The sequence below is a fragment of the Sesamum indicum genome, linkage group LG15 (genome assembly GCF_000512975.1).
Source record: "Sesamum indicum cultivar Zhongzhi No. 13 linkage group LG15, S_indicum_v1.0, whole genome shotgun sequence".
In the NCBI taxonomy this organism is placed as follows: Eukaryota; Viridiplantae; Streptophyta; class Magnoliopsida; order Lamiales; family Pedaliaceae; genus Sesamum; species Sesamum indicum.
In genome coordinates, this window is record NC_026159.1 from 2,422,277 (window position 1) to 2,441,759 (window position 19,483).

At 36.5% G+C, this 19,483-nt stretch overlaps 3 protein-coding genes across 6 annotated transcripts in view; 2 read left to right on the forward strand and 1 right to left on the reverse strand.

Moving 5' to 3' along the window:
• Positions 1 to 3,350, forward strand: part of LOC105177554 (uncharacterized protein At1g04910) — a gene marked incomplete in the record, with an annotated part of 3,553 nt that extends 203 nt beyond the window's left edge. The window contains 8 exon segments of the mRNA XM_011100748.2: positions 1 to 961; positions 1,376 to 1,443; positions 1,545 to 1,633; positions 1,711 to 1,876; positions 1,983 to 2,272; positions 2,350 to 2,554; positions 2,637 to 2,794; positions 2,886 to 3,350. Coding sequence (XP_011099050.1) covers positions 637 to 961; positions 1,376 to 1,443; positions 1,545 to 1,633; positions 1,711 to 1,876; positions 1,983 to 2,272; positions 2,350 to 2,554; positions 2,637 to 2,794; positions 2,886 to 3,102 — 1,518 coding nt within the window.
• LOC105177556 (calcium/calmodulin-regulated receptor-like kinase 2) lies at positions 4,429 to 8,619 on the reverse strand. 4 transcript variants are annotated; one of them, XM_020699260.1, is made up of 9 exons: positions 8,573 to 8,589; positions 8,427 to 8,482; positions 7,020 to 7,400; positions 6,331 to 6,484; positions 5,789 to 5,915; positions 5,532 to 5,617; positions 5,376 to 5,447; positions 5,017 to 5,220; positions 4,429 to 4,926 (listed from the first exon to the last, which is right to left on the reverse strand). In XM_020699260.1, the coding sequence occupies exons 3-9, from the start codon at positions 7,337 to 7,339 to the stop codon at positions 4,624 to 4,626; spliced, it is 1,266 nt and encodes a 421-aa protein (XP_020554919.1). In that variant the 5' UTR covers positions 7,340 to 7,400; positions 8,427 to 8,482; positions 8,573 to 8,589; the 3' UTR covers positions 4,429 to 4,623. The 4 variants fall into 4 exon arrangements, with proteins under 4 accessions (XP_020554919.1, XP_020554920.1, XP_011099052.1 ...); XM_020699261.1 differs by having other exon boundaries at positions 5,017 to 5,196; positions 8,427 to 8,619; XM_011100750.2 differs by having other exon boundaries at positions 8,427 to 8,617.
• On the forward strand, positions 14,079 to 18,625 carry LOC105177557. Its single transcript, XM_011100751.2, has 9 exons — positions 14,079 to 14,525; positions 15,017 to 15,101; positions 15,404 to 15,474; positions 15,573 to 15,661; positions 15,775 to 16,018; positions 16,618 to 16,821; positions 16,943 to 17,071; positions 17,200 to 17,753; positions 17,825 to 18,625. Exons 1-9 carry the CDS (start codon positions 14,283 to 14,285, stop codon positions 18,306 to 18,308), a joined length of 2,103 nt encoding a protein of 700 aa, XP_011099053.1. The 5' UTR covers positions 14,079 to 14,282; the 3' UTR covers positions 18,309 to 18,625.

The window sequence follows — 19,483 nt, forward strand, 5'->3', positions numbered from 1 at the left end:
ACCAAAATACTCAACTATACACCGACCGTAACTACTGCCACTTTCTGTTTCTTTTTTCTCTCTTTAAACCTCTCCATTCATTCACTCATCAACTGCTTCACCACCAATTCATTCATTGTTTCGCCGGAATCTTGAGGGACTCGCACTATAATCCGAGCTCTTGAAAAGGGTCTTTGGAATTTTTGAGCGTCATGGTTCATCCTCGTTTCCAAGAATTCTTGCTTCTGCTTCATATGCAGATATAAGTGTGCGTATCTGTTTAATCATTAGGTGCAAGTTTCGCATTGTTGGTGGATTTTAATCGGATGAAAATTTTGAGGGCTCTTGATTTCAAGATTAATAAGTTGTTGTTCTGATTGGCATTTTAATTTTTCGAGGTGGTGCATTTAATGGTGGTTAACAACTTAGATTCGCCTTGTTTTGCGCAGAAATAGCATCAAATTATTCAAAACCAGTCTCATCTCAAGGTTTTGTGTATAAAAAACTATATATATTCTGCTACCATTCTTGAGTTTTCAGCATCCTCAATAAACAAACTCTTCTTCCTAACCATTCATTTCTCCCTTGAATCCCACCTGAAAAATCGGCATTGGGCTGAAGGGTCTTGAAATGTCTTTGCTTTAGAAAGAAGTTTTCATGTTACCAAAATGTGAAAAGTGGCCTATGGCAATCAAGAGAGAGAAGAGAGAGCAGCATTGGGATGTGGGCATGAATCTTTTGGGTGAAGAGAAAGTGCAAGAGACCAAGCTTCTGAGGGTGTCTCATGCAAGAATCAAGCTCTGGGCTTTGAGGGCAATTACTACATTATTGTTGTGGACATGTATTGTTCAATTGGTGGCAATGGGAGAAGTTTGGGGGCCAAGTCTGTTGAAGAGTTGGCCTTCTTGTTCCAGCCCCCCAAGTATGCATACAGCAACTAACGTGTCTTCTATTCAGCCAAAAAGGCATTACCCACCAAAGAGTGAGTCAATGGCTTCTTGATCTTTTTTTCTTTCTTGTTCATATTGGAGAGTTGAGTTGCTGATTTTTGATTCTTATGCTTTTTCTTGTTTTGGGATTTGTTATGTCTCAGTTTTGCTTCTTTAGGTGAAGTTTCTTTGTTTTATCTGTCAACTGATTCCAATAATACCTACCTGAACACTTTGGACAAATTTTTGGCCTACTAACTACTCTCGTGATTAATTTTGTTACTCATTCTTGGGAATGCCGTTGGCGCCTTATTTGATGTGCTTGTTAGAATCTGTCAATATGTTTCTTGGCTTATTGTTTATAATGAGGGATTCCAATTATGACTATTCTCATTTCTTTGATGCTCAAGCTTCTATTTACATTGTTGGTCCTAATCACTCTTGAAGCCCGTCCCTTTCTCTTTCAGGGGTATACAAGAACAATGGTTATCTAATTGTTTCTTGCAACGGAGGACTCAACCAGATGCGAGCAGCAGTGAGTTGTTTCCTGAACTTTCTTGAATATCAGTATTGTCCGAATCACTTTTCTTGACATAAACTGTAGATTCCTTAGTTGCTTTACTTTCTGCTATGCAGATATGTGATATGGTCTCTATTGCCAGATATCTTAATATCACACTCATTGTCCCTGAATTGGATAAAGCGTCATTTTGGGCGGATCCCAGGTCAGTAGAAAGAACTGTTACACTGTAAAATTCACAACTCATTATATCTCTGTCACTAATTTCCTTCTATGTTGCAGTGATTTCCAGGACATATTCGATGTTGATCATTTTATTTTATCTTTGAGGGATGAGGTCCGGATATTAAAAGAGCTTCCAGCTAAGCTTCAACGGAGAATTGAAGTTGGAATGTTCTATGAGTTACCCCCAGTTAGTTGGTCAAATATTACTTACTACCGCCGGCAGGTTGGTAATTTAGTGCCTAACAGAGTGATCATTTCTGCTTTTTCTCTATTTCTTTTCTGCTTTTCACTTTTCTATGTAATGGGAACTTCTGTTGCAAAAAATGCAGATTCTTCCTCTTCTTAAAAAGCATAAAATTGTACATTTGAATAAAACCGACGCCCGGCTTGCTAATAATGGGCTACCACTGGAGATTCAGAAGCTGCGTTGTCGAGTAAATTTTAGTTCCCTGAGATTTACTGCCCAAATTGAGGAGTTGGGTAGAAAAGTGATCAGAATGCTGAGACAAAATGGTCCGTTCCTTGTACTCCATCTTAGATATGAAATGGATATGTTGTCCTTCTCTGGTTGTACTCAGGGCTGCAACACTGAGGAGGTGAATGCACTCACTGCAATGAGGTAACTTTATCTTCATGTTAAGACATAAAAGTCCTGAAAATCATGTTGTTTTACTGAGTGAAAATATAATATACTAGATATGCCAACCCTTGGTGGAAGGAGAAAGTCATTGATCCTGACCTCAAAAGGAAGGAAGGTCTGTGTCCTTTGACACCTGAAGAAACTGCTCTGGTACTCTCAGCTCTTGGTATTGACAGTCACATTCAAATATACATTGCTGCTGGAGAAATATACGGTGGTAAAAGGAGATTGAGAAGTTTGGCTAAGGCATTTCCAAATCTGGTCAGTAATATCCGTATTCAAGCATTTTAGTTAAAATATTTGGAGTATCCCTGTTGATCATTGCTCGAGTTTTTTGAAACAGGTCAAAAAGGAGACGTTGCTGGAACCCTCAGATTTGTTGTTCTTCCGAAACCACTCGTCCCAGATGGCAGCTTTAGATTATCTCGTCTCCTTGGAGAGCGATATATTTGTTCCCACATATGATGGAAATATGGCAAAAGTTGTTGAAGGACACCGCAGGTATGCAGCCATTATATTCCGGGGACGTAATTTTCTTCAATAACAAACTTTGACTGAGGAACTCTTTTCCTGTGTACTCGTAATTTCCCAGGTACTTAGGTTTCAAGAAGACAATTCTACTAGACAGACGAGTTTTGATTGATCTGATAGACCAGTACAACAGTGGATCATTGAGCTGGGACGAGTTCTCATACTCTGTGAAGGATGCCCATGCAGACCGAATGGGGAGCCCAAGGAAGCGCGTTATGATTCCAGACAGACCGAAGGAAGAAGACTACTTCTATTCCAATCCTCAAGAATGTCTTTGAGGCAGCTGATGATAGGGAGAGCCCATCAATCACACACAGAGTGTGTGTGTGAGAATTTTCAGACCATTAATTGGAAAGGGAAGAAGGATGGCTAGTTGGTTGGATGGATCAATTAGACATAGAATGATTCTTTTACAATTTTGGTTTATGAGCATGTATAGATTTTGAAGCCCTGTGGGTTGTACAAAACTTTTATGAGACAAATGAAAAGATGCCCCTCACAACATTAGATTACAACTTTTTCCACACATTTCATATTTTAATTACTGTCCTAATATTAATTATGTAATATTTATGTCAGTTTGTGTGTGATAAAGGCAGCTTGGTTTCATTAAATGGTAGCCTCTATCACTAAAGGACATACATTTGATATTTTCGATTTTGCACTCTTATCAAAAACAGAAAGGGGGTGCAGGAGATTACCCCAAAAATTTATTTTAATAGTATTGCATCTCATACAAAATTTAAAAAGTTTTTTAATATACACATAATATGGGTACATGAAATTAAAAGTGGTCAAAATTTGGTTTAATTATAATTAGATTTTAAAATGAAATTATATTTTTTCTTAAAAAAATTCAAATTATATTTGCACCCTTAGAAGAATTTTCCGTCTACAACTATATCCTTTTTGTTAAGATTTAGACGAAAAATACTGACGTCAATAAAAAATTACATAAACTTCCATCTCTATCCCTTATTTAGCATTTCATATAATATATTGATAAAGATACTCTAATAGTATTCTTTTACTTGGAATGAGGTATTATGTACATAAAATACAGATGGTCTAATTGTATCATTGCCGAATTATTGCCACTAGACAAAAAGTAGCTGTTGATAAATGAGAAAACTTGTCGTATTGTCGATAATTTATACAGAATATTAAATGAGATGTAAAATTAAAACTTGTGTATTTTTTCACAGAGGTAAGAATTTTCCATCCAAAACTTAACGGAAGAGCACAATTGTAAATAGAGGATTCTTGGACAAGTGCTATTTCAAAGTTTTTTGAGAGTACAGTTTTATATTTTTAAAGTGTAATTAACACTTTCCTTTTTTTTTTTTTTGTAATAAGAGTATTTAAAATAATTACTCGTTAGAAATCTCATCTTTTGGCACACATAAACACACAGAGTAGGTGCACTTTTTAGCTGAATTTATTGCTGTAGCAGCTAAGGACAGAAGGAATATAGGGGAAAGATGAAGATGATCAGGTGAAATATCCCCGACTGTACATTATCATCTGCATTCCGGTTCTCATCTGTATCAATCGAACAACGTCTCATAACTCTAACGATTCTGATGCTTCTGGAAAACGGTGGCTCCAAGAGCAAGAGAAATGGAAGAGCATTTATACTTCAAAATCTCAGTATTGATCCAAGCAAACTGCATTTTGATCTCCACCGGTACCACCATCCTGGTCGTAACCGGATTGCCTAAAACGATATCAAAACCGTGTATACAGACATTTTTGGTATAAGTGGAAAAGAATTAAGTTGGAGTCCAGTACAACAAATGTTACTCGTTTTGCCTTTCATCGATGCTGACCATTCTTCTGAGTTCGAGTTGCTGGCATTCTATCTGGCTCACGGCTCTTGACAAATCTTCTCTGACAAACGAGAAAGTATCTTCTTTAACTAGTCGTCTCTGTTTTATCTTTATAATAGCCTGGGAGACTTCTCCAATTGAAGGGCGCCTTCTAGGGGTTTTATGCAAGCATCTGTGAGCGATTTTGGCTAGGCTCCTCACTTCTTCCAAGTTGCATTTCCCCACTATTTTTGTGTCGATTATTTCATCCACACCATCTGAGCTCATAGCCGCCTTCGAAGAGATGGGAAATGCAATGTCAGAAAATGGAAAATAAGGGAAGCAGATTAGCAAAATTTGGGAAGAAGAAGCTGTAAGTCTTACCAGATTAACGTATTCCATTAAGTTCTGGTGCGGGTGGATGGCGGTGATGAGCTCAAAGAGAATAATGCCGAAGCTGTACACGTCGCTTTTTGTTGTGAAATTGTTTGTGGATATATACACAGGGTCTATATAACCATATGTACCTTTGAGGCCAGAGTTATGACCATCGAAGACCTCTTCCTTCGACAGCCCAAAATCAGCAACCTAGTTAATCAGGACACAATAATTGGCCAAGAGACGGAAAATAAATAGATTCTTTTAGGAAACCCTGTTGTTTAGTCCAAGTAACAGTTTCAATTGCCACTTGCGGAAAATGTTAAAATTGGCTTGAGAAACAAAAGTCGATATTTTATGCTTACCTTTGCTCTCATAGAATGATCCAGCAATATGTTAGCTGACTTCAAATCTCGATGTATCACAGGAGGCACTGCCTGTTCCAAGGAATGCAACAAGGTTTTAATGATAAGTTTCCTCAATAGTAACGTAGTTATATGTCATCATATTATTCAGCCTACCCCGTCGTGAAGATATTCAATGCCATGTGAAATGTCCAGTGCTATTTGAAGTCGATCTTCCCAACTCAAGACTTGTTCCTCATCATCTAAGCATATGTTAAAAATAAGTTGTTGCATACAGAACAATATAAGAAAAAAACGGTAATGAAATGAGGGCTTGCAGACCTTTGTTTAGAAGGGGTTTTAGAAACACACTTATGGACCAAGCAATAATTGGACAGTAATAGAAGACAAGACATTTAAACTTATAAACTTACTATATATAAGGTTTTCCAAGCTTCCATTTCTCATGTACTCATAAACTAACATGCGTTGCCCTTTATCAATACAGTATCCAACTAAATTCACCAAATTTCGATGATGCAGTCTAGCCAGCAAAGAAACCTGAAAAGAAGAAGGGAAAAATGTGGTAATGATTAAGAGCTGAAGTGCCATATCACTTTGAGAAAGAAAACAAAAGAGAACATTTGATGCGGTTCAACATAGACCTGCACCATGAAAAATTGGTTGAAAAATGAAGAAAAGCATACACTGTTGATTTAGTTTCACTCATTGTCCTGGATATCATAAGCTATTATCAATATTCAAAACGATTTCAACCACAGGAACAAGTTGAAAGTGTAAAATCCTAAGCTCAACTTTTGGTCCTTTCATATTGAATGACCAGCCCAAATTTTAGATTAAAACAGATGTTTTTTGTTGGATAAATAATTCAAGGGAACAAGTATTGATATACTAAAAGTCAACTGCAAAGATGCAGTTAGTCAATGGACAATGTTACATTCTTTATTTGCTTTACCTCTGTCTGAAACTCCTTTTCGCCTTGTTTTGAATTTGAAGCAAGAACTTTCACAGCAACCACTTCACCAGCAGGCATTTTAGCTTTATAAACCGGGCCAAATGAACCCTGCCCAAGGATAGTTGTGAAGTTCTCTGTCCCCTTCTGAATGTCTCTGTATACACGTGCAAATAAATCATGTTTCATATAGTGCTTCATGTATGAAGCAGACCAAAGACAATGAGTGTGTTAAAGATTTTTGATCCCAGAGAGAGTACAGAGCATAGTAATCAAAACTCAACCTCGCATTTCTGCACAAATCTTCCCGTCCCCTCAACCTTCTGCAAGTTGTCCCTCCCCCACCCCACCCAAAAAGAAAAAAAAAAGAATGCAGAAGAATAAAATTAAATAAAAAAGTTCAATAGCTGTGTTATTGTGATGCTACTATCAGTTAAGGCGTCCTTTGATATATCAACATGATACTCTCTAGTCACCATTCTCTCCAACCCTTGTTTAAAGCAGTAAGTTCAAATTCTGTTTGAGAAAATTCATACTAGTTTTCTTCAGAAATAGCTTGGGGATAATCATGCAGCATCCACCAACTACAAATTGTCATAACTTGCCATAAAACTTCATTGAAGAAGCTTCAACAAGAACAACACTTGAAAAAAGCAAAATCTGAAGAAAATTAATCCAATGGGATGACATACTTGTAAGAGTATCTCAAAATACCAGATACAGAAGCTAATCGATCTTTGCTATGATTGTTCCACCAAAAACGCTGAGGTTTTTGGGTGAGATTTCCCTTGATAGTCACAAAACTGGAAAGAGGTGCACTTGAGTCGATGCTTGTATTTAAGCCGTTAGTACGTATAGGAAGGGTAGCAGCAGAACGATCATTTGCACAGCGCCGAAGATGAGCACGTTTCTTGTACCAACAAATGCCAAAAAAAACAAGCGAGGCTATGAGTATGCCCACGGCCAAGCCAACAGAGATGCCAATAATAACCAAATCGGCTTTATGAACCATCCTTTGGTCCTTTGTCAGTATCAGGAAACAGGAACATCTTGCAGGCAATGTATTATGATCACTGAAATTGTCATGAAAGAACGTAAGACAACAACATACAGGATTAAGAGGATAACAATTACATGTGGATATCAATCTGAGTCCTGAGACACATGAAAACGATTTCTATTATTATAAGATTTACTCCATTTGCACTTAAGATGCTTCTGCATGTAAAATATATATAAGATCTGCATCTAATTAGCAGAATGACTAAAAAATCCCAAAGAGACTGAGAGAGAAAGAAAATCAGATTCCCTGTTCATAACCTTTAAATAAAACATACTCAGTCTCATGTGGTCTTGCTGTCTTCTCTCATTTTTTTCCTCCTCTTCCCTTTTTCTTTTTCCTTTCTTTTCTTTTGCCTTTTTCTTGGGGGGGTGTGTGTGTGTCCGAAGAGAGAACATCAGAAATAGATCTGAACTCTCTTTTTTCACATCAAGAAGATGAACTAATATGCAAAACCAATAAGAACAAAGAACGAAAACGTTCCATCATCCTTTGGCGGAACCACCCTGAACTCACTGGATTGGAATGAGGACAGGCAATTATACACAAATCACTAGAATTCCAGCTGCTAGACAGTTACAATACTAAAAGTGTGTAGTACTCAAATATTGCAATTAACAGCATAACATTGATAAAAGAAGGAAAACAACAGCAACAGAGAACAAGTTGATAAAAGCTAGACAACAGCAGAACCATCGGAAAACAACACACCACCAACAAAAACCACCCAAATGAAACACGGCTGAAAGAGAACCGAAACTCGCAAGGGTTTTCTATACCTCTACAAAGTCACAAAAAAAGCAAACAAGGAAAGAAATTAAAACAAAACAGAGAACAAAAAACATCATACAGCCATTCATGTTTTCATCAAATGGGCCTCCAAGAAACTTCTTGAAGAGTTTAAAACTTTAAAAATCAAGAAAAACCCATCGAAGTACTACGAACAAGAACCCAAAATCACTAAAAAAAACAGAAGAAAAAGCAAAAGCATCACTAAGTATCTGAATTACTGGCTGCACTTGAAATGGAGAAACTTTACCCATTTCAAAGAAAAACTCATCATGATTCTTGATCAGCAGCGCATGACCTGATCAGCTGAGAGACAACAAATTAGTACATCATGGGGGTGGTTTTAATTTGGTGAAACGCTTTTGGTTGGAATGGAAACATAAATTATTTAAATACCATTCGGGGTTTTGGTAAACAGACTTTTTCTTTTTATTTCTATTTCTCTTGATTACATATATTTAAAGTGAGATGATTACCATCAAGAGCCAAATTTGCCATATGTTTGGTTTATAAGATGGCTTAGACATGTCCGCCTTTATCTTCTTCGATAGTTTTCATATTTCTTGATTTTACTTTTGTTCGATTAGTCTTCTTTTCTGCCTTTCCTTTTCTTAACGAAAGAATATTACATTATGCTATTGCATTGTATTACAATAGTATCCAATCAAGGATTTATCAGATTTCTTTTGTAAACATGGTGTATTTTTAATTCTTAATCTATGTTTTAAAACTGTTTAATTAAATCAATTTTAATTGAAACTTATAAATTTTATCTTTTTTAATAAAAATTGTATAAATCAATATCTTTTTTTCCGACCCTTTATTATTATTATTTTTTTAAAGTAGAAGCGATAATTATATTATTAATTGGTTAATGATGAATGCCGTGGATTGGTGGGCTATGTAAAATTTTCCGCAATAGAATTATAGAAAGTATTTTTAATTGAGATAATACAATTTACATCATTTTAATTTATAATGCATATATATATAAATTTTTTAGTGGATCAGATCATATATGTATTAAATTATGCATCATTACCAAAACTACCATTAATAATTTGAACAGTGGAGTATGAATTTCAATTGAATAAAATTATGTGTTGCAATCACTCTAATTATTTCTTGCTAAATTAAATATCATATTATCTTTTATTTTTATTTTTAATTTCTTAGGTCATGAACATTGTGACAATTATGGAATTTTTGATTTGTACGTACTTTTAGTTTGTGAGAATTAAGAAAAAAAAGAAGGGTTTACATAAATTTGGATGGGTGGATTAGGAGGTCAACTGTTAAACTTGGAGTCAACGGTGTCGTTTTTAGGTTGTCTTGCATATGTACAGTACAGATACTCTTTGACGTATTCATGTGAGTTGGAGAAAAATAGGAGCAGACAAAAATTGATTCGTTTCTGGCCCCACTCACTTACCAAGTACCATTACCCCACACAACACTCCCCAAATACTGAGAGATGCATATCCATTTCTGTGATGGCGTGTGAGGTACTTCGATTTTTTTTTTTTAAATAGAGTGTGAAATACGTCGATTATTCTTGTTCTTATTTGATCAATATTTTTATTAATAATATCTTTAAATTTTTTATATATTAATATAATATTAATTTATTTATTTTTAAATATAAAATAAAGAGAATGATTGTTTAGTAAAATTACAAAAATTAATCTTTTCTTATTCATTTGTTTTCCTCCTACCAAATAAACAAAATTATTTGAGATTTACCTCCCTTTCAAATTTTAATTATATCAAACAACTTGAAAGGAAACTACTATTCTTTTATTCCCTTTCTCTTTTCTCTTTTTTTTTTTCTTTCACTTAAACCGAACGAACCCTAACAGGAAAATTAATTTCCATATGGCTAGCTTTGTATGACATGAAAGGTGACTCTAGCATCCACACATTACCTCACATGAATAAAGAGTCGAATTGGTGCACCCTCTATATTGGGCCAAGTGTATAATAGCTTTTTGAGTGAGATATTGTCACTACTTTAATTAGAAATGCAATTTCAAAAGATAGTCGTTTGATGGGAAGGATTAATCCGAGGTGTACGATTAAGGGCAAAATCAAAATTGAGGGCGAATTCAAAGTGAAAGAGGGGAACGATGACATTTTGGCTGAATTAGGGCAACCAGGACAGATTAGGGATTTGGGCGAAAGCGGTTGAAAATAGTTGAAGATCTGACAAGAGGACACGTCGAGGTTGCTGAACAAAGCGTAGTTGGTCTCAGCTCTAACCTCTGAAGTCCGAGCTTGCAAATATGAGGGAAGAAGCAGTGAAGGCTGAAGGAGCTTGTTTCTCTAATTTTAGTTGTTTTTTTGGGGAGATGTAATTTCTTTTTGAAAAAGTTATCAAAACATGGTTTAAAAGTGTAGAAGGGATGTTCAGTTGCTTTTTTTTAATCAATGAAAATTTCATAAAATTCCTGCATTTTTCTCTCCTTTTTCTTTCTCTGTTATTTCCCACCCCATTTCTCCCCTTTGGGCTATGCAATGCCCCAACCACATTCTAAGTCTTGATGAATGAAGTGTTTGAGCCCTTCCTTAGAAAGTTTGTGGTCGTATTTTGTTTTACAATATTCTGGTCTACAGTAAGGGATAGAGTGATCACTTGCTGCATTTGAGGAGGGTGTTGGAGCTCTTGATGACACATAAACTCTATGCAAAGAAAAACAAATGTTTCTTTGCACAACAACAAATTGAATACTTGGGCCATATCATTTCGGTAAAAGGGGTGGACACTCAAAAGGTGCAATGCATGAGAAATTGGCCAGTTCCTACTACAATTAAAGTATTGAAGGGATTTCTGGGGCTAACAGGTTACTACAGAAAGTATATAAAATATTATGGCCTTGTCAGCAAGTTTTTAACTAAATTGCTAAAGAAGGATGTATTCCTATGGAACAAAGAATCTGAGGATGAATTCAACCACTTGAAGGAGGTAATGTCTACTGCTCATGTGCTAGGATTACCTGATTTCACTAAACCCTTTGTAGTGGAAACAGATGCATGTGGAAAAGAGATTGGAGTTGTGCTAATGTAGGAGAGAAGGCCCATTGCATATCTGAGCAAGGCCTTGGCAACAAAGAATCTAGGGTTGTCCACCTATGAGAAGGAATTTTTAGCCCTACTACTTGTTGTCACTAAATGAAAACATTACCTACAAGGCCACCATTTCATCATTAGAACCAATTAGAACAGTCTAAAGTACATACTAGACCAAACGGTGGATTCAATTTTGCAACATAAATGGGTGACTAAGTTGTTGGGGACTGAGTTATGAGGTTCATTATAAAAAGGGTAATGAAAATAGGGCAGCTGATGCGTTTTCTAGAGTTGAACAACCCAGAAGATGGTCACAATGGATTACTTTTGCAGAATTTTAGTTCAATACCAATTTTCATTTGGGATTGAAGGTTGCTCCTTTCCAAGCCTTATACGGATATCCTCCTAACCAGTTATCAATTGGTCCATACCTGCAGAGTCATCATTCTGATGTTGAGGAGTTGATGCAGAATATTGTCAAAATGATTCAATTACTGAAGGAAAATCTTCAGCAAACACAACACCAAATGAACATGTATGCTGAAAAAGAAGAGAAATGAGAGGAAATTTGAGGTTGGAGATGAAGTATTCCTCAAATTACAACCACACAGAAAGATTACGGTGGCTCTTAGAAGGCAGCTAAAGTTATCTATAAGGTATTTTGGACCTTACCAAATAGTTGAGAAGATTGGTAAGGTGGCTTATAAGCTTGCCCTGCCACCAGGTTCAAAGATCCACCCAATTTTTTATGTTTATCTTTTAAGAAAGAAGATAGGATTTAAGTATTTCCCCTCATTTTGGCAAGAAGCTTCATACCCAAGAACAATGTAGGAGTGCCTCAGGTTCTCGTTCACTAGTCACATTCTTCTCTTGAATGAGCTATATGGGAAGATTATCACTATGTGGCACCAAGGTTCCAGACTTTGATCCTTGGGGACAAGGAGATAAAAAAAGGACGTAATGTCACGACTTTAACTGAAAATGCGACTTACAGAAACAGTCGTCCAATGGGAAGGATTCATTTGAGCCACATGATTAAAGGCAAAATCAATGGGGGCGAATTCAAAGAGAAAGAATGACATCTTGGCTGAATTAGGTCAACCAGAATGGATTAGGGATTTGGGCGAAAGCAACGTCGTTTCAAAGTGGCTGAAGATCTGACAAGAGAACTCGTCGAGGTTGCTATTATGAGATAGTCGTTGTATCAATTTTAAAAATATAGAATCTAATTCTTTCATCAATTTTTATTAATACAACTACTGTACACAACATTCGTTATTTATTAAAATTCCTCATACAAAGAAGGTCTATATTACTATATAAAAATATAAAAAAAAACAATTATAGACATAAAATAAGTAATCTTGACATATTAAAAGTTGGGAAAGGTATACTCTCAAGCTGTGCAACTTTATGTTCATCATCAAATAAAAAAGTAGTGCGACTTTAGAACAGAGTGTGTCCCTACTCAGTACTCACTGCACGACTTCTCTGCAACTTAATCAATACCAAAAATTGAACCCAAACCGAATGCTGTTTTACGGGCCGTGGGCCCATGGCCCAAAATTGCGAAAGCGTGCTAACAATAATAGCAACTTTAAAAGAGCAGCCTTTTTTGTACCCCTTTAATTTATCCATCTCCCACTTCAAATTACAATTTTAATTTTCCACCAATGGGTTATAAATTGTATTTGTTGAGGATTATTCAGAAAGGGACACATGGGGCCCGCCACTATTACCCCCATGCCTGGCTGCGGGCCTTTTTCAATTTCAAGTCACGTGATATATACCCAGAGTCACGTGACTTCTTGCCTTTAGAAATCACCTCACTTGAAACTGTTCCGATCCACGCGCCACTACTCCCCCTATCCATCCAACTTCCATTTGAGTATTCATATTTAATTTAAGGCGATATGAATTGTGTAATTGGGAATATGAAAGTTTTGTGTATTTTTCTATTTGAAATGTCGTAGAAAATGATGGTGGTAGGAAGTTAATAAGATCTCTACCTCTCGATTTTATTGAAGAAATAAATTCGATAGTCAAATAGTATTTCTTAAACATATTTAAAAATATTATGTACTTGATTTGGAAAAATAAAATAACATCAAGAAGAAAAATACAATTTGCTCAAACTATTTTATTAAAAATGGGATTAAGGAGTATTGACACAATTTTTCAATAACGTTGATCAGTATGTTTTAAAAAGTGTTATGAAATTCAATTTAACTCTCTTGGTTGTTTATATCAAAGTTGAATATTACAATAGTCATATCATTTCTTCATGAATCTGTATACTCGTATGTTTCAACTCATTGTGCTATTAATCTCAATAGTCTGTTACAATCATTAATGATATCATTCAAAGGGTGTTTCTCAAACTTTTTATTTTTTATTATCTTAATATAAATCTTATAATCGAATTCAATTTTAATTTTTTGACACCCTTCTTTTCCCATACATTTTTTAGCCCCTTCTTTGGACTTAATAATTGTGATTCAGTAATTAATTATGTAATTCAATTTATATTAATATTTGAGATACTCAATTTTTATGAATATATGATTCTTGACTTTTTTCACATTTAATATTCAAATGAAGTAAAGTGCCATCATTGCATCAAAGACTCGGAAAAAGAATTCCAAATAATTACAAATGATGAATTTTGGAACTTAATTAAAAAGTGGCCGTATTACCAATTCCATGGTCGAATTCAATCATCTTGCCTATCACTTCAGGTCCAACTGTGTGTAATCTAACGCGCCACCAGTGAGAGTGGGGTTTAAGCCTAGGAAACTGTGTACTCTTATAAAACGACAAACAAACCTGTGTCTGAAGGATTTTTCTTTTTCTGAGAGAAGTCTGAAGGATTTCTCTGTTCCTCTCACCCAACACAACACATTAGTACACCCCGTCTTCACATTGTCACCATCTCTTCCTGTACGCTTTTCTTTTAATTTTTATTTATTTTTTCTGTTGACTTCGATTCTCACCTTCTCCGCTCCGCATTTCACGCTCACTTGCGCCTAATAATTCCGGTATGAAGTGGGTTTTTCCCGGCAAAGTTGGTGGCGCTGGCGGTGGCGGGGAAGGGAAGGCGGTGGTTTTCAAGTCGAAGCTGAAGTGGGTCGGGTTGTTTGGCCTTGTGCTCTCTGCATTCTCACTCTTCACTCACTTTCTTCTTGCGAGATACACTGATGGGTTTGCTGTTTCGGAGTACAAATCTTCTGTCACCATCTTTTCTTGGAGGCCCATTTTCGAGAATGCGGATCTTTCCACTGCTGTAATGTGATAAAGATCCCATCTTTCTATATTTTCCTGTGTTTTCTGCTTCAGTATGATCTCTTTCCATGTGATGTGTTGGTATAGTTTGAATCTTGAGATGTTTGAGAATTTTGGTGCGGATAATTAGGAAAATTCAAGGTACTTTTGGGGAGGAGGACTGTGTTAGATGTAGCTGTATAATTGTATATTTGTAATGTGGTGTTTAGTGGGGTCAATCTGTTGGGTTATGGCTAATTATTGTTCTTTTTGGTTACTGTAATTGTAATTTTAGAGTCCCAATGCCAGCTTTTCTCTTTCTTTTGTGTTTCTGAATCATAGTGTTTGTTGAGGTGGATGTGATAGCCGTCTTTCTCGTTTCGGATGTTTTGATTTTCTTTGTTGAAATCCATGGCCGTCATTATTGGATTTTGCTTTTACTTGAAATATTCTAATCCTTCCACATTTTCATTTGAGGAGTGTTTTGAATTTCATAATTTCTCCATTGTGCAGACTGCATTGTATAGAAGACTCTGGGGCCCCGTGAGGCGTCTTGAATCTATACATCCCTATGCAAATCCCAGAGGAAACTATGCAGGTTAGATCTGCTTCTGTATGCTTATGTATCATTGTGAAGTGGGCTGTATTATATTATGCAAAAAGCTTAAGATCAAATTTGTTCCTCGGATCAAGTAATTTAACACGAACACAAGTTCTACGGATGAGTCATTTGCTGCTTGCCATTGTCTCGGTTTATGTCCTGAACCTCTGTTTGTCACACTTGAAGTTTGCAGCTTACTTGAGGGATTGGTAGTTGATGTTTGAGAACAGAAACCAGAAATATTCATTATAGTATTGTCTTCTTGATAGCTGTTTAAATGCGGTATCATTACCTTGCAGCTCCTGCTTCGCAGACTAACGGATTTGTTTTTGTAAGGATACGAGGAGGTTTCCACGAAATTAGGAACTCGGTGAGTAAGATAACTTCGAACATGGCCTAATGTGATTTCATTCATCAAGTCATTCATTCTTTCTCATTTACCTGAGGAAACTTGTAAAATATCTGCAGATTTGCGATGTTGTTGTGGTTGCTCGACTTCTAAATGCTACGTTAGTCATTCCCGAGATCCAATCCACAACAAGTAGTAAGGGGATCAGGTTGGTTCCCTTACTTACGTAATTACATATTTCTTTGGTGATGTGTGCATATGAAGTTTCATGTTGTTTAAACTGATTTTTTTACCTTTATAATTTCTAATAATGTGATGCAGCACGCAGTTCAAGAGTTTTGCCTACCTCTATAGCGAGGATCATTTCATGGCAGCTTTAGCAGAAGATATCAGAATTATTAAAACACTTCCAAAGGATCTCAAAGGAGCAAGGAGAAAGAAAGAAATTCCTTCCTTTAAAGTGCCGAACTCTGCCTCGCCGTATTTCTATCTTCATCATGTTCTGCCAGTGTTAAGTAGGCACTCAGTTGTTGAGCTTGTTGTGCCTGATGGAGGATGTTTGCAGGTATCCTAATATAACTTAGGTGTATAAGTAACAATTCTTTGTCGTTACTGATGTCATTTGGTTCATAGCCAGAGCCAGTCCATAACTGGGTCATTTTTAGATATACTCTGAATGTCAAGTTATGAGTTTGCTATCAATCAAATAAATTTTCAAATTGAAGAAAGTGAACTAAAACAGACAATTTATTTTGATGGGATAATGGTTCTCAATATGTTTTAACAATATTTCCTTGTCATACATTCAGGACCGTGTACTTCAGTTAATTAAAAGGACACTTCATTTAACTGGTGAAAACAGATATCTCTCAATTTAAACAAGTAACTGATAAGGAGGCCATCAGTTAAAACACTTAATCAAATGTAATGGTTTTTAGTTGTTTTAAACAATTTTAGGCGCTGTTAATATGCAGAATTTAATTAATTGGACTCATAATAAGGGCTGCATGCTATATGAAGACTTTTTTTGTGATTGATGATAAGAAGATATTAATTTTTAATAACACCATAACATAGTTTTTCAATTGTGGCATTTTCTTCTCACTGTATTTTAATTAACTTCAAATGTCTTTTGTCAATCTGATTGGTAATATTATGATTCAGGCCCTACTTCCTCCACATCTTGAAGAATATCAGAGGCTCAGATGCCGCGTTGCTTTCCATGCTCTAAAGTTCAGAGATGAGGTCCAAGAACTTTCCACGAAGATCCTATACAGATTAAGAGCTTCTGGGCGACCATTTATAGCCTATGATCCTGGGATGACAAGGGATGCTTTAGCATATTATGGTTGCGCTGAACTATTTCAGGTGTCATTCTAGCAGAACATTGTGGAGCGTTTGATCGACTAGTTAATGTTAGTAACTGTTACTTTAATTCCAAAGGTTTACCAATGTCTAATCAGTGTTGTTTGGACCAATTTCTTTCTAGGATGTGCATACTGAACTCATCCAACATAAGCGAGCGTGGATGATAAAACGTGGAATTGTGAAAGGGAACCTTTCTGTGGATTCGGCCGAGCAACGTCTTAAAGGTTTATGTCCGCTTATGCCAGAGGAAGTAAGCTGCATTTTTCTTATTAGATCTAATTTTTCGTGGAATATGCTCTCATCATGTTATGACCTCTTAAAATTATCTGTAGCATCTAACTTTCAAACTAATAATGATTGCATAAATCTTTTCTACAGATTGGTATTCTTCTTTGCGCATATGGATATTCATGGGATACAATTATCTATGTTTCGGGAGGAGAGGTCTTTGGCGGGCAGAAGAAACTGATTCCACTTCATGCTATGTTCGAGAATGTTGTGGACAGGACTTCCTTAAGCATGCCGTGGGAGTTGAACGTAATGTATGGCCGTGAAGCTAATCTTGTGGACAAATATCCAAAGACTTCACCTCCACCTAAAGAGGAGAAAAAACCTGATGCCTGGAAAATGTCCGGACCTCGTCCCCGTCCGCTCCCACCACCCCCCGCACGAGCGAAATATCCTTACAACATTGAAGGCTGGTGGGGTTGGGTAGCTGAGAGCGATAATGAACCAGAGAGCACTGTTATGGAGTTGAGAACCAATGCGCATAAATTACTTTGGGAAGCAATAGACTATATAATATGTGTTGAAGCAGATGTATTTATACCAGGATTCGATCGCGACGGTAAAGGATTCCCAAATTTCGCTAGCTTGGTTATGGGACACAGGCTCCATCAGCTTGCCAACTCCAAAACATTCCGAATAAACAGGTACTTTTCCTTTATTGCTGCACCAGAGATTTTTTGCTTCAATGTTCTTACTTTGCCTTTTGTGGATACAGGAAGGAGATAGCAAAACTCTTAGAAGAGGTCGGCGATAACTTTTATCAAGCCAACCATACTTGGATCACATCGGTACGTAGGCATCTGAGAAGAGACTTAGTCGATGGACTAGCAGACGAACTCAGCAGGTCAAAACCATTATCGTTTCTCTCCTTCCCCGTGCCCGAGTGCTCTTGCTTGAGGGGCGAGCCAAGTGAAGTATCAGTATCACTTAATGATTCAAGCTCTTCAGCTCATTCATTGTTACACAATGTTCTAGGAGCTATGCAGCATTGTCCATCCTGGATGGATGCTGATGTGGCTTCTTCGCCCAAGGACAAGGAAAGCGAACAGGATGATGTAGAAGAAGATGAACCTGATTTGCCAGGGTCTGCACTTCTTTTCCGGCAGAGTGCGGTGAACAACGAGAGCGGGGTAGAATTGAGCGGCAAAGAGGAAACCCAAATGGAGGATCAAGAAGAGCTTGAAGGAGGGGAAAGGTGACAAGATGCCCTCTGATCTGAATGTTCAAGCGCACTCATTTTTGGTGGTCATCATGCAGACGTCTTATGACTGGATGGATACACCTAAAAGACTACAGCTTGGAATTGTTCCCAGGACAACATGCGAAGCAAGATTGCCTGCTGCCGACGGAGTCTTTATGGTGTGAGGATCTTTGGTGGCATTCTCTCTTTGGATTCCAGGAGTTCTTGAGACATGCCTTTTCTTGACCTTATATTACAAACATCAGTTTTGAGTAACCAAGGTTGTTTGTTAGGACACAGGGAAAAGAGTCTAGCATATGTAGGATATTGGCCTTAGGACTGAAAAAAACAGTGGAGAGACTATGTGTCAACTAGTCAGAGAAATTTGCCCGGAAAGAATTAAGCTTATTACGGAGAAAAATCTGAGAAATGTTAATACTTTTCGCAATCCTTCCTAGAAGATTTTGAACCTGGAATATTCAAATTTACAGCTACTGTGTCTGTTCAGTGGATTGGGCATGAGCTAGAGAAAAGAAAGAACACAATACTTGGGAAATTAGAGAGACAGAAAGGAACTGCCAGCCCAATTTAAAATAACAAGTCATCATTTTCAATTATGTAATGGTATACATATCAACTTGTGAAAAAATAAAAATAAAAGTTGGGTTCAGTTCTTGGCCGGATCAGATCAGATAATATATCAATTCATTCAAGATCACAAAATCAAATGAGATTGATTGTGAAGAGGATTCACCCTTCCACCATCTACTCGATTTCTTTCAAATATTGCATTTTTTTTTGAAAAAGAACTAAAGATTATCCTGTCACTTAAAATATTGTTGACATGACTATGCTAAGTTCTCCATCAACTCAATATTATAATCTATACATAAATTTGCTTCTTAAAAGTCAAACAAAAGATATGATACAACGTATCGAATTTTCTATTATAAAGTCTATTTCATTTTTTATTCTATTCAACATATATATGTCATGTGTATATAATATTTTTTAAAATAAATACATAATGTCATTCTTATACATATTGCTTGTGCATGTTGAATAAAGTAAAAGACGGAATATGATTCACAACAAAAAATCCAATTCGACGATAGCACCCACAAGCCTGCTAGGAAAGTTTGAGCTTGTGCATTAAGAATTAAAGCGTGATTACGTGACGACAAGCACATAGCT